Raw genomic sequence first — 15,271 nt, forward strand, 5'->3', positions numbered from 1 at the left:
CATGATGTCCTCCATAAGCTTCGGAGTGACATTTTCGTAGGATTTGTCCCTGTTCATGCTCAGGTACACAATGTCTAATAATACCATCTAATCCTTCTTTATAAAGATGTGGCTCATCCCAAAAGTAATCTCTTAAATCAAAGAAGAGTTTTTTCTTTTGTTGGTATGTAAAGCTAGGTGGTAAATATTTAGCAACAATGTAATAAGCATAGTCAGCATACCAAAGAGTGTTATGAGAAACATTTATTGCAGCTAACTGCTCATTAGGAAAACTATCATCAATAGGTAGTGGGTCATCAAGGACATTCTCCAACCAAGACAAGTTATCAGCTACGGGGTTCTCCACTCCTTTTCTATCAGTGATATGCAAATCAAATTCTTGTAGCAAGAGAACCCATATAATGAGCCTAGGTTTAGCATCTTTCTTTTCCATAAGATATTTAATAGCAGCATGATCGGTGTGAACAATAACTTTAGAATCAACAATGTAAGATCTGAAATTATCACAAGCAAACACCACTGCTAGAAATTCTTTTTCAGTAGTAGCACAATTTCGTTGAGCATTGTCTAGAGTTTTACTAGAATAATAAATAACATTTAGTTTCTTATCAACTCTTTGTCCTAGAACAGCACCAACAGCATAATCACTAGCATCACACATAATTTCAAAAGGCAAGTTCCAATCAGGTGGTTGAACAATAGGTGCAGAAATTAAGGCTTTCTTGAGTGTTTCGAAGGATTCTAAACAATCATCATCAAAAACAAAAGGAATATCCTTTTACAAAATATTTGTAAGAGGCCTAGAAATTTTAGAGAAGTCTTTGATAAATCTCCTATAGAAACCAGCATGACCTAGGAAACTATGAATATCTTTGATATCTTTAGGACATGGCATTTTCTCAATTGCATCAACATTAGCTTTGTCCACCTCAATACCTCTTTCAGAAATTTTATGGCCCAAAACAATACATTCATTAACCATAAAGTGGCACTTCTCCCAATTCAAGACAAGATTTGTATGCTCACTTCTCTGCAAAACTCGATCAAGATTACTTAAACAATCATCAAAAGACTTCCCATAAACAGAAAAGTCATCCATGAAAACCTCAACAGTCTTTTCACAAAAGTCAGAGAATATAGCAGTCATACATCTTTGAAAGGTAGCAGGTGCATTGCATAAACCAAAAGGCATGCGTCTATAAGCATAAGTTCCAAAAGGACAAGTAAAAGTGGTCTTTTCTTGATCAGGTTGAGAAACAGGTATTTGTGAAAAACCAGAATATCCATCAAGAAGCAAAAAAATGTGTGTGCTTAGATAATCTTTCTAGCATTTGATCAATAAAAGGTAGAGGGTAATGATCTTTTCTAGTTGCTTTGTTTAATTTTTTTAAATCAATTACCATTCTATAGCCTGTAACAATTCTTTGTGGAATAAGCTCATTCTTGTCATTAGGAACAACAATAATACCTCCTTTCTTAGGGACACAATGAACATGACTCACCCATCTACTATCAGCTATAAGATAGATTATACCTGCTTCCAGAAGTTTTAATATTTCCGTTCTTACCACTTCTTTCATCTTTGGATTTAACCGACGTTGGTGATCAACAACGGGTTTAGCATCAGGTTCCATATTAATTTTGTGCTGACATAGAGTGGGACTAATGCCCTTTAAATCATCAAGAGTATATCCAATAGCAGCTTGGTGCTTCCTTAGAACTTTCAATAATCTTTCTTCTTCATGTTCTGAAAGGTTAGAACTAATAATAACAGGATATATCTTCTTCTCATCAAGATAAGCATATTTCAAAGTGTCTGGCAATTGTTTTAACTCAAACACAGGATCACCCTTAGGTGGAGGAGACCTCCTAGAGTTTCAATAGGCAAATTGTGTTTAAGCAAAGGACGTTGTTCAAAGAAAATCTTATCTATTTCATTTCTTTCACGCATATGTAAATCATTTTCATGGTCCAGCAAATATTGTTCTAGTGGGTCTGTAGGAGGTACAGCAATAGAAGCAAGACCAATTATTTCATCCTTACTAGGAAGTTCTTTTTTATGAGGTTTTCTACTAAACTTGGAAAAATGAAACTCATGAGACTCGTCACCAAAGCTAACACCGACAGTTTGTTTCTCACAATCTATTTTAGCATTAACGATGCTCAAGAAAGGTCTACCAAAGATAATGGGACAAAAGTAATCTTGTGGGGAACCAAGAACAAGAAAATCAGTAGGGTATTTTATTTTTCCACACAAGACTTCAACATCTCTAACAATCCCAAGAGGTGTGATGGTGTCTCTATTAGCAAGTTCAATGGTGACATCTATGTCTTCTATCCCGACGGGGTCTATGTCATTCATAATTTCTTGATATAAGGTAAAAGGAATAGCACTCACGCTAGCACCTATGTCACACAAACCATGATAACAGTGATCTCCTATTTAACTGAGACAACGGGCATGCTAACAACAAGTCTATGTTTATCTTTTTTATTGGGTTTAGCAATTCTAGCAGCCCAATCACAAAACTAAATAACATGCCCATCTACATTTTCAACCAGGAGATCTTTAACCATAGCAACACTAGGCTCTACTTTGATTGGTTCAGCTGGTTTAGGTGTTCTAATATAACTTTTATTAACCACAGTTGAAACTTTAGCATGTTCCTTCATCCTAACAAAGAAAGGTGGTTTTTCAATATAAGCAGTAGGAACAACTGGATCAACATTATAAATAATAGTTTCGGCTTTAGCTATTACCGGTTCTTTAATTTCTTCTTTAATAGGTGGGTGATATTTAAACCACTTCTCCTTAGGGAGATCAACATGATTAGAAAATGATTCACAAAAGGAGGCTACTATCTCAGAGTCAAGTCCATATTTAGTGCTAAACTTTTGAAAATCATTGGTATTCATAAAAGATTTAACACAATCAAACTTAGGGTTAAAACCTGACTCTTTACCTTCATCGAGTTCCCAATCTTCAGAGTTGCGTTTAATTCTTTCCAAAAGATCCCACTGGAATTCAATAGTCTTCTTCATAAAAGAACCAGCACAAGAAGTATCAAGCATGGATTGATCATTACGAGAAAGCCGAGCATAGAAGTTCTGAATAATAATTTCTCTCAAGAGCTCATGATTGGAGCATGAATATAATATTTACTTAAGCCTCCCCAAAGCTAGAGCGATACTTTCTCCTTCACGAGGCCAAAAATTATATATATAATTCCGATCACGATGAACTAGATGCATAGGATAATTTTTTTGGTGAATTTCCAATTTCAATCGATTCCAATTCCAAGATCCAATATCATCGCTAAGCCTATACCATCCCAATGCCTTTCCCTTCAAATATAAAGGGAAAAACTTCTTCTTAAATTCATCTCCGGGTAAACCTGCAAGCTTAAATAATCCACAAGTTTCTTCCACATATATCAAGTGCATATCAGGATGTTCGGTTCCATCTCATGCATAAGGATTAGCTAGCAGTTGTTCTATCATACCGGAAGGAATTTCATATTCAATATTTTCAGTAGGTGCAGTAGGTTGAGGGGCAACTAATTGTGGTTTTGGTCAAGGTGAAGATACCCCAAACAAACCCCTCAAAGGGTTATTTTCCATAGTAACAAGTGACAATAGATTTCAGCATGTAGCAATAATTTTTCCTTACCAATTTCCACTAACCAAGAGTGCTTCACTCCCCAGCAACAGCGCCAGAAAAGAGCCTTGATGACCCACAAGTATATGGGATCAATTGTAGCCTTTTCGATAAGTAAGAGTGTCAAACCCAATGAGGAGCAGAAGGAAATGACAAGTGGTTTTCAGCAAGTGCTGAAATTGTAAGTAACAAAGTAGTTTGATAGCAAGATAATTTGTAACGAGCAAGTAACGATAGTAGTAACAAAAGTGCAGCAAGGTAGACAAATCCTTTTGAGGCAAAGGACGGGCCAAAACGGTCTCTTATGATAAGCAAAGCGTTCTCGAGGGTACACTGGATTTTCATCTAGTCACTTTCATCATGTTGATTCGATTCGTGTTCGTTACTTTGATAATTTGATATGTGGGTGGACCATAGGTGTTGTTCTTACTTGAACAAACCTCCTACTTATGATTAACCCCATCGCAAGCATCCGCAACTACGAGAAAAGTATTAAGAATAATTTCTAACCATAGCATTAAACTTTTGGATCCAATCGGTCCCTTACGGAATAGCGCATAAACTAGGTTTAAGCTTCTGTCACTCTTGCAACCCATCATATAATTACTACTCCATAATGCATTCCCTTAGGCCCAAATATGGTGAAGTGTCATGTAGTCGACGTTCACATGACACCACTAAGGGAATCACAACATACATACTATCAAAATATCAAACACATATCAAGTTCACATGATTACTTGCAACAAGATTTCTCCCGTTACCTCAACAACAAAAGTAACTACTTACAAATGATAATCATGCTCAAGATCAGAGGGGTATTAAATAACATATTGGATCTGAACATATAATCTGCCACCAAATAAACCATATAGTAATCAACTATAAGATGTAATCAACACTACTAGTCACCCACAAGTACCAATCTGAGGTTCCGGTACAAAGATTGAACACAAGAGATGAACTAGGGTTTGAGAGGAGATGGTGTTGTTGAAGATGTTGATGGGGATTGCCCAGAATTGTTGGTGATGATGATGACGATGATTTCCCCCTCCGGGCGAGAAGTTCCCCCGACGGAATCGCTTCGCCGGAGGGAAAAAGTGCTCCTGCCCAAGTTCCGCCTCGAGACAGCGGTGCTCCGTCCCGAAAGTCTTCTCCTTATTTTTTCTAGGTCAAAATGACTTATATAGCAGAAGATGGGCACCGGAGGTGGGATGGGCTGAGCACAACCCACCAGGGTGCGCCAGGGGGGCCAGGCGCGCCCTGGTGTCTTGTGCTCACCAGGTGGCCCCCCTCCGGTGGTTATTTGCTCCAGTTTTTCTTATTTATTCCATAAAAATTCTCCGTGAAGTTTCAGCTCATTTGGAGTTGTGCAGAATAGGTAGCCTGACATAGCTTTTTCAAGTCTAGATTTCCAACTGCCGGAATTCTCCCTCTTTGTGTGTACCTTGAATATCATGAGAGAAAAGGCATTAGAATTACTCCAAAAAGCATTATTATGCATAAAAACATTATAAATAAAAGTAGGTAAACATGATGCAAAATCGACGTATCAACACCTCTCTCTCTCTAAGCATGTGGACATGTTTTCGATTGCGGTTTTCACTTGAGGACAAGCGAGGTCTAAGCTTGGGGAGTTGATACGTCCATTTTGCATCGTGTTTTCCTACTGTTATTTATAATATTTTTATGCATAATAATGCTTTATGGAGTAATTCTAATGCCTTTTCTCTAATAATATGCAAGGTTTACACAAAGAGGGAGAATACTGGCGGCTGGAATTCTGGACCTGAAAAAGCTACGTCAGAGTTACCTATTCTGCACATCTCCAAATAAGCTGAAAATTTACGGAGAATTGTTCTCAACATATGAAAAATATTGGAGCAAATAACTACCAGAGGGGTCCCACCAGGTGGGCACAACCCACCTGGGCGCGCCAGGGAGCCCAGACGCGCCCTGGTGGGTTGTGCTCTCCTCGGCCCACCTCTGGTGCCTATCTTCTGGTATATAGGTCATTTTGACCTAGAAAAAATAAAGGAGGAATTTAGGGACGAAGCGCCGCCGTCTCGAGGCGGAACTTGGGCAGGAGCACTTTTGCCCTCCGGCCGAGCGATTCCATCAGGGGAACTTCCCTCCCGAAGGGGGAAATCATCACCATCGTGTTCACCAGCAACTCTCCCATCTTTGGGAGGGCCATCTCCATCAACATCTTCAACAACACCATCTCCTCTCAAACCCTAGTTCATCTCTTGTTCAATCTTTGTACCGGAACCTCATATTGGTACTTGTGGGTGACTAGTAGTGTTGATTACATCTTGTAGTTGATTACTATATAGTTTATTTGGTGGAAGATTATATGTTCAGATCCATTATGCTATTTAATACCCCTCTGATCTTGAGCATGATTATTATTCATGAGTAGTTATTGTTCTTGAGGTCACGGGAGAAGTCATGTTGCAAGTAATCATGTGAACTTGATATGTGTTCGATATTTTGATGATATGTTGTGATTCCCTTAGTGGTGTCATGTGAGCGTCGACTACATGCCACTTCGCCATATTTGGGCCTAAGGGAATGCATTTTGGGATAGTTATTAGATGATGGGTTGCTAGAGTGACAGACGTTTAAACCCCAGTTTATGTCCTATTTCGTAAGGGACTGATTTGGATCCAAAAGTTTAATGATATGGTTAGATTTTATCTTAATACTTTTCTCGTAGTTGCGGATGCTTGCGAGGGGGTTAATCATAAGTAGAAGGTTTGTTCAAGTAAGAACAGCACCTAAGCACTGGTCCACCCACATATCAAATTATCAAAGTAGCGAACACGAATAAAACCAACATGATGAAAGTGACTAGATGAAATTCCCGTGTACCCTCAAGAAAGCTTTGCTTATCATAAGAGATCGTTTTGGCCTTTCCTTTGTCACAAAAGGATTGGGCTACCTTGCTGGACTTTATTTACCATTATTGTTATTTGCTTGTTACAAATTATCTTGCTACCAAACTACTTGTTACCGACTATTTCAGTGCTTGCAGAAAATACCTTGCTGAAAACCACTTTTCATTTCCTTCTGCTCCTCGTTGGTTCAACACTCTTACTTATCGAAAGGACTACAATTGATTCCCTATATTTGTGGGTCATCAACAGCTTGCCGAGACTAGAACCATGGCCCCCCCTTGGCGCGGCCGCAGTCCTCTCCTCCATGGCCGGCAGGCACGAACCGCCGCCGGGGCCCGAGATGGCCATCGAGTCGCCGGCGCCCTGCCCGGCCCTCTGGCCACGCACGTCACGAACTCCGAATTGCCAGTGCACCCGCCTCGGGCCAGATCTGCTCCACCCGTCTCCACTGATGCGACCGTCGGAGGGGACGCCGCTCTGCCCGCTGTCGTACAAGACCCCCAAGAACAGAGGCTCATCACGATTAGAGAAATCTGAGACAGAGTCAAGGTGAATCAGGATCTTGTACTGCAAAAGGGATGGCTCCATCAATGGCGCAGCCTGCCCCAGCTCCGGAACCGCAAGCCACCTGAGCAAAGGAATGGCCACCGGCTCCGCCGTCCAAGTTGTGATCCTGAACGCAGAGAGGTCCTGTCGCGAGCTCGTCTCCGGTGCCACCATGTCAACCAAGCATGACGAGCCCAGGAGGTCCTCCGCGATTCCACGCTCCCATGCATGCGCCGGAATGCCCTCCAGCACTAGCGAGACTTTGAACTCGAACACGGCGTGCACGGCCTGGGCTTGCCGGTTCCATTGCCTGAAGTAGAGCCGGACTCCACGGTGCTCGACGAACGGCCTCTTCGCGACCCTGTTACGGTGCTCCTGGCGGCCGAAAATGATGAGGAAGTCCTCCGGGCGATAGCTGTGAACAGAAATCCATTCCCGCTCGATGCCGACGATCGCCCCGAGCGCCCCGAACACGAACCCCGGGGTGATGTCGTGATGGGCACCCGCTGCATAAGTCACCATGGCAAATTGCAGCCTCCTCTCGAGATCCGCCATGGAAGAGGTGTGACGGATGATGCACAGCTCCTGCGGGTTGAACTCCTCTGGCTGAGCGCTAGCCAGGTGCGGGAGGTGCAGGCGAGGCCAGACGGCAGGCGCCGCCGCAGAGGCGTGCGGCGGCGGGGGAAGCGGGGCGAGGGCCTCCTGCCCGTAGCTCGGCGCGAGGGCGCCTGGTCGGCGCGGTCCACCCTGGCCGCGACATGGCGCCGGAGCTCGCCCTCCGGGGACGGGCTGCGTGGCCTCTTGCAGTCCTTGGAGCAGTGGCCGGATCCATCACACCTGAAGCAGACGATGTCGTTCGTACAATCTCGCCGGAAGTGCCCCTCCTCGAAGCACCTGAAGCACAAACCTGCCATCTCAGGCGAAACCTCCCTCCTCGGCCTCACCGAGGTCTTCTCGTGCGCAGCGTGCCCGCGGTCACTGACCCAGCGCCTCCACATCTCCTTCCTCGTCGGCGGCGGCTGCCTCCAGGCCGCCGCGTCCGGCACCACCACCACATCCGCAACCGGGGGCTGGGGCAGGGCCCATCGCCTCTGAGCCCGCCGAGCTCGAGGATAGGCCGAGGCCGGACACCACCGGCCGCTCACCGGAGGGGCGGAAGGTGGAGTCGATGGAGCAGGGACTCGTCACCATGGGAGCGAGCGCGACTAACGGGAGCAGCAGGTTGGAGGACTAGCGGAGCGGGCGGTGGCCGCCGGGGTCGGAGTGATCGCCGGCGGGGAAGGGTGGTCGCCGCCGCCGGAGTGGCGAATGGCGGGCAGGGGCTCTCGCTCTCGCTCACGATCAAGCGGAGAAAGTGAGAGTCGATCCAAATATTGTCTATCTACATCTATTATGATTTCGTTAAATCTCAAGATGTTATGCCGGCTAAGTCCGTCGAAAATGCTCATAAGGGTAGGATTGTTTGTGCGTGCATTCATGGGTGAATGTATGCTCGGTGTATGTGAGGGACCTCGATGTTCAAGAAAAAAAAATACTGAAGTTCTTCGGATAGCCAAATAAGCATTTTTTCCCCTCCCGAAATGGTTTTCAGAATACCTTTATTTCCCTTTTTTGCGGGTAGAATACCTTTATTTCCGTATGAAGTTAAAAAGATCATCCAAAAAACTTATGGCCAAATAACCGGTTAAATTATTTTTGGACTGCGCATATAATTAATCAACTCTGAAATACATGAAGGTGGTTGCCACTTGCATTTTGCCCTTCCGCCTGTGTTATATAATCACACGGGCTCTCCCCCTCTCCATTTCCACAAAAGACTCGCAAGAAAACCAACCACCACCACCATGCGGCGCCACCGCCTCCTCCTGCCGCTCCTCATGCTCGCCGGGGCGGCGGCGGTCGTCGCCGCGCGCCCACCGTTCGCTTGCGCGCCCGGTGGCCCGGCGACGTCGATGGCATTCTGCCGGCGGTCGCTGCCGCTGCGGGCACGCGCGCGGGACCTCGTGGCGCGGCTGACCCGGGCCGAGAAGGTGCGCCTCCTGGTGAACAACGCCGCCGGCGTGCCGCGGCTGGGAATCGCCGGTTACGAGTGGTGGTCGGAGGCGCTCCACGGCGTGTCGAACACCGGGCCTGGGGTGCGGTTCGGCGGCGCGTTCCCGGGCGCCACCGCGTTCCCGCAGGTCATCGGCACCGCCGCGTCGTTCAACGCCTCGCTCTGGGAGCTCATCGGCCGGGTACGTACATGCGTGCTCGCTCTCGTGCCGGCGCCGGCATTGCCGATGCCATTCTGCCGGCTCTCGTGCCTGAGCGCTCTCTGATGTTCCTGTTTGGTATGCGAGCATGTGAACTCTTGCTTGTCCGTGCCCCTCTCGCTGCGCACCGCGCCTGTCTCGGGCAGAGCAGTTCCTTCCTTTTCTTCTGACGGCGCTGACGATTCGCGGCACCAATCTCAAAGCAGAGTCCTACCGCGCAGAGTCACGTGGCAAGCTGCACGCATGTTGATTACCTTGCCGAGAGATCAATAACACAGAATGGACGCACAATAGGCTGATTGGTTAGATAAAGATTACTCTAACCCCCAAACAACTCTCTTATTCGTCGCTCACGAAATTCTCCCAGTTTTCAGTAAACTTAGTGTGTTGTAGGTTCAGTTTTTTTGTTTTTGTTTTTGCGAATTGTGTCGTAGATTCAGCCAACTAACGAGTGTGCACTCTACTGTTGCACCGGCCAGCAAGTAGTAGTAGCATCAAGTGGTGTGGATGATTGGTAGATGGATAGGGTAGGGAGGGTACTACTGGTGTTAGCACAGTGTAATTATTTAGGCGTGGAGCCTACTACAACATGTGTGATGATGATCCAGGAAAGGCAAACAATCCGGATGCCCTTTTGCAAGTGGCTGCCTTTAACCTATTATAAGGGCACTTTAAGACAAATCTAGTGGCATTTATTCGTCTAAACTGAAAAGAAAAAAAACAAATCTAGCTTGAATTTAGTTTATGCTGCAGGACTTGGTTTCAGTTCAGCCCAGCAGCATATATGCTACACTTGCTGCCATACAGTATCATCCTCATCTAGGAGCCAAATATATTAAGTAAACACCCCAAATGTGATTGACAGATCTAGTAGAGTGTAGTGTCCAGATTTTTGTAGTACTGTAGCAGATAGGAATGAGTTGGTGGATTCCTGGTTGGCCAATGGTACAAGATGTTCCGTGCAGCCATGTGCAAGCCAGCCTAGCCACCCAGATCAGGACTACTAATCAGATCTCAGCGTGTAATTTGGGAAAGCCAGCGGCCGTGTCCGCGAAAACGGAAATAACCTAATCACTGTTGCTTTGAAAATAGATCTAATACGCGACAGTGCTAATATCTGGGGTTAGCAGCTCAGTAGTTGTTGGCTTCTTGGTGGGAAGTACTCCGCCAGTGACACTGTTGCCGCCTATCTGCTTTTCGCACAATGAATATATATGTACTACTACTGCCTTCAATCGTTTTTAAGACAATGAAGACTTCTTACTCCATATATAAACCTTTCAAATCCTGCAATTTTGATGCATCCAACGCGGCGAAAAATTTGACCTGGGGGGCGAAAAATTTCCACTCGTTGCATCCCCACGAGCAGTGTTGGACTCCCACGAACAGAGCGGCATTTCGTCGAGCATCTTGCCTGCGGCGGCGTCGACTACCTCCTCGTCGCGCAGCTAGAGCGGGTCGCGCCCGTCTTGGCCTTGACATTGACCTTGAGCCCCTTGGCCGCGAGCAGGTCGAGGCGCGCGTCGTGGGCGCCGGTCGTCTTCGCCGTCGCCGGAGACACGCTGCTCGAGCTCGGCGTGCCCGTGCTCCACGTGCGCAGCCTTGACTGCGCCCCCGTGCTCCTCGTGCGCGGCCTCAACGGCGCCCCCGTGCTCCCAGCCCCGTCGTCGCATTCGACGCCGCCGAGAAGACCTGGGCGCGGTGCTGTGGCGCCCCGGACCATGGTGCCGAGCACGCCCGTCCGGCTGCTGCTGCCTGTGCATGCCCGGCCACGCAGAGGCGGGCGCGGGCGCGGGCCGTCCCGGCCACCCCCGGCGAGTGCGGGCGAGCTCCGCCGCGGCCACGGCCCGGCGGGCGCGGGCGAGCTCCGCCCGGGCCACGCAGATGCGGGCGCGGGTGCGGGCCGCCCCGGCCAAGCAGAGGCGGGCACGGGCGCGGGCCGCCTCGGCCACGCCAGCTCCGGCCAGCGCCACCGCTCCTCGAGCCCGGGCCGGCGCGCGACGAGCAGGGCGGCGACGGCGGCACGCTGTGAGTAGGGCGGCGCGGCGGAGCTGTGTAAGCAGAGGGCGGCGGAGGAGGCAGAGGCCGGCGTGCGGCGATGAGGCGGCCGCAACCAGCAAGGGGGCGAGTATGTGGGGAAAGCACGTGGGTGGGGACCGGGAGGAAAAGTATGAAGAGACGAGTGGGAGGCTGACAGTGGGCCATTGACACGCAAAATCTTCTCCCTCCGCCTGAGATCGCCCTGGTACCGCCGGCTCTGTTTTTGGCCAAATCTAGCGTTTTTTAAGATCGTAGGGACGTGAGTGGTGAGTTTTTCGTCCGCCGGCGCTGAAAAAGTGCCTCCGAAGGGCTTCTCGGGGAGCCCAGTGAAGATGCTCTTAAACTCTGGGATTCGAGATTAAACAATGATGTACTATGATGAAGGAGTTATTGCGTACTGGACTTGTGTCTTCTGGTCTGTGAGTCCACTGAACCACGTGCATCGTAACTTGACATGACAGGTACAGCACGTAGTACATCATCCATCCAGCTTACCCACGTGATTGGAGAGGCAAAGATATGATCCCGCGTAGATATCCGTGCCATTGCCAGCCAGATTCCTCTTGCTAGGAGAAGTATTTTTCTTTCACATTTGATAATGGCTTGGATTGCGCGGTTGTCATCATTTTTGATTTTTTTTCAAATTTCACTCCATTTTTTGAAGTAGGAGTAATAGATACGTCCCCATTATATTTCGTGCTGAATTTTAACCATAAATTTAAATAATAAAATGTTCACGCATGTCTAAAAAATTATTGAAAACTATGTTTAAATACGAATTCAAGGATATTATTTTTGTTGACATGTATTAATATTTTGTTAGTTAATTCTTTGATTAGAATTTAACACAAATTACCAATAAACCGGAGCGGAGGTAGTAATACTCAGTACCATTCTTTCTTTGCCACAATTTTCGAGCAAAAGACACAAATTTGACCGCAGGGTGAAACTATTCACAAATCAAACTGATTTTAAAAGTATTTCATCCAGCTAACCCCTAATGTGCAGCGCCTGATAGCAAGGCGCTTCACTCTATCTACTGTGCCGCGCCTAACACTCAGGCGCCACATGCTCGACAGCTAGGTGTTGCACTACACTGTGCAGTGCCTAGCTGTACGGAGCTGCACAGGGCGCTGTAAAAAAGATCAAGGCGTGAAATATTTTTAAAAATAGTTTGATTTGTGAAATACTTTTGCTTCGAGGTCAAATTTATCAATTTTGCCACAATTTTCGTGTTAACATACGTATACGCACATCATGCATGCAGGCGGTGTCAGACGAGGGGCGAGCGATGTACAACGGCGGTCAGGCGGGCTTGACCTTCTGGAGCCCCAACGTGAACATCTTCCGCGACCCGCGGTGGGGCCGCGGCCAGGAGACGCCAGGCGAGGACCCCGCCGTCTCCGGCCGCTACGCCGCCGCCTATGTCCGCGGCCTCCAGCAGCCCTACGGGGGCGGAGGTCGCCACGGCGGCCACACGCGTCTCAAGACCGCCGCCTGCTGCAAACACTTCACGGCCTACGACCTCGACAGCTGGTCCGGCACCGACCGCTTCCACTTCAACGCCATCGTCACGCCGCAGGACCTCGAGGACACCTTCAACGTCCCCTTCCGCTCCTGCGTCGTCGACGGCCGCGCTGCCAGCGTCATGTGCTCCTACAACCAGGTCAACGGCGTGCCCACCTGCGCCGACGAGTCCTTCCTCCGCGGCACCATCAGGGGCAAGTGGCACCTCGAGGGGTACATCGTCTCCGACTGCGACTCCGTCGACGTCTTCTACCGCGACCAGCACTACACCAGGACCCACGAGGACGCCGTCGCCGCCACGCTCCGGGCTGGCCTCGACCTCGACTGCGGCCCCTTCCTGGCTGTGTACACCGAGGGCGCCGTCTCGCAGCGGAAGGTGACCGACGCCGACATTGACGCCGCTGTCACCAACACCGTCATCGTGCAGATGCGCCTCGGGATGTACGACGGCGACCTGGCCACGCAGCCGTTCGGCCACCTCGGTCCGCAGCACGTGTGCACGCCCGCGCACCAAGAGCTGGCGCTGGAGGCGGCGAGGCAGAGCGTGGTGCTCCTCAAGAACGACGGCACTGCGCTGCCGCTCTCACGAGCCGCGCACCACACAGTCGCCGTCGTCGGCCCGCACTCCCAGGCCACCGTGGCCATGATCGGGAACTACGCCGGTCAGCCGTGCCGGTACACCACGCCGCTGCAGGGCATCGGCAGGTACGTGAAGACCACATTACATCAGGCGGGCTGCACCGACGTGGCATGCCAAGGCGGCAACCAGCCGATCGCCGCTGCCGTCGACGCGGCCCGCCGTGCTGACGCCACCATCGTCGTCGTTGGCCTCGATCAGAAGGTCGAGGCCGAGGGCCTGGACCGGACAAGCCTGCTCCTTCCTGGTCGCCAGGCGGAGCTCGTCTCCGCGGTGGCGAAGGCCTCCAAAGGGCCGGTGATCCTCGTCCTCATGTCCGGCGGGCCCGTCGACATTGCTTTCGCGCAGAAGGACCGGAAGATCGCTGGCATCCTGTGGGCAGGGTACCCCGGCCAGGCCGGCGGGCAGGCGATCGCCGATGTAATCTTCGGTCACCACAACCCAGGTATGTACACTTCGACAGTCTCTATTTTAATGATTCAAGTCGGGATCGAATTTCAGATGACAAAATTTACCAAAAATTGAAGCAAGGAGACGAGTTTGATAGGTTTTGGATTGGAATTGGTGCAGGAGGGAAGCTGCCGGTGACATGGTACCCACAGGATTACCTGCAGAAGGCGCCGATGACAAACATGGCGATGCGGGCCGACCCGGCGAGGGGGTACCCCGGACGGACGTATCGGTTCTACACTGGCCCGACCATCCACCCGTTCGGGCACGGCCTCAGCTACACCAAGTTCACCCACACGCTCGCGCACGCGCCGGCGCAGCTCACCGTCCAGCTTGCCGGCCACCACGCCGCCGCCGCCGCCTCCTCCCTCAACACAACGAAGCATCTTGGCCATGCCGCTGCCGATGTGCGTGTCTCGCACGCGCGGTGCAAGGGCCTGAGCATCCCGGTCCACGTGGACGTGAAGAACGTCGGAGACCGGGACGGCGCGCATACGGTGCTCGTGTACGCGTCCCCTCCGGCTGCGGCCGCCGCGGCCCACGGCGCGCCCGCTCGTCAGCTGGTTGCGTTCGAGAAGGTGCACGTTCCCGCCGGCGGCGTGGCCCGCGTCGAGATGGGCCTCGACGTCTGCAACGAACTCAGCGTGGCCGGCCGGGACGGGGTCCGAAGGATCCCCGTGGGCGAGCACACGCTGACGATCGGCGAGCTAACCCACTTGGTCACGCTGGGGGTCGAACAACTAGCAGTGTAGTGGCTAAGGATTCAGACATTAGCCATGGATGTCAACAACAAGTGTTGGATAGTTGGGAATTGGATTTTCATGGTGCCAGCTACTGTCTCCGCAAAGGTGGAGAGAGGGATTAGAACTGCACCTGATTACTAAAATTGTTCTACGCACTGCAAACGATTGTGAAACTGGAAGCAATACAAAGAATCATTGTTTCTACCTCTCGGGTGTGAAATTGTCTCCATGTATTCCTGAATCTTGCTTCTACTTTGATTGGTCCATAACCATGCGCTTCACCACTGTCAAGGCCCGAGTGCCACTGTACTGGTTTCCTGTACAAACTTGCAACCGGGGCAGGGAGCCGGACATTCTAAAGCTCATCTCCAACGGAAACCTCAAAACGGCCGTAAACATGCCAACCGAGTTGTCTGGATGATGCGAGCCATCCATCACGGTACCCTATTGGTCCATGAAGTTATTCGCTTGTCCGAAATCAAGCAAACCAGACGCAAACCAGGGGAGATTTGCGGGCG

General features: G+C 49.6%; 1 protein-coding gene across 1 annotated transcript; it reads left to right on the top strand.

The window, feature by feature from the left end:
• Window positions 1-8,899: 8,899 nt before the first annotated feature.
• LOC123096840 (probable beta-D-xylosidase 2) lies at window positions 8,900-15,019 on the top strand. Its single transcript, XM_044518611.1, has 3 exons — window positions 8,900-9,338; window positions 12,664-14,005; window positions 14,131-15,019. Exons 1-3 carry the CDS (start codon window positions 8,949-8,951, stop codon window positions 14,760-14,762), a joined length of 2,364 nt encoding a protein of 787 aa, XP_044374546.1. The 5' UTR covers window positions 8,900-8,948; the 3' UTR covers window positions 14,763-15,019.
• The last annotated feature ends 252 nt before the right edge of the window (window positions 15,020-15,271 follow it).

The sequence above is a fragment of the Triticum aestivum genome, chromosome 4D (genome assembly GCF_018294505.1).
Source record: "Triticum aestivum cultivar Chinese Spring chromosome 4D, IWGSC CS RefSeq v2.1, whole genome shotgun sequence".
Classification (NCBI taxonomy): Eukaryota; Viridiplantae; Streptophyta; class Magnoliopsida; order Poales; family Poaceae; genus Triticum; species Triticum aestivum.

Bases quoted from the DNA above. Each gene is read 5' to 3' on its own strand.
- LOC123096840 (XM_044518611.1), top strand. From the start codon at position 8,949: ATGCGGCGCCACCGCCTCCTCCTGCCGCTCCTCATGCTCGCCGGGGCG. The intron at 9,339-12,663 runs GTACGTACATGC...TCATGCATGCAG, and splicing joins TCTGGGAGCTCATCGGCCGG to GCGGTGTCAGACGAGGGGCG. The intron at 14,006-14,130 runs GTATGTACACTT...GAATTGGTGCAG, and splicing joins CTTCGGTCACCACAACCCAG to GAGGGAAGCTGCCGGTGACA.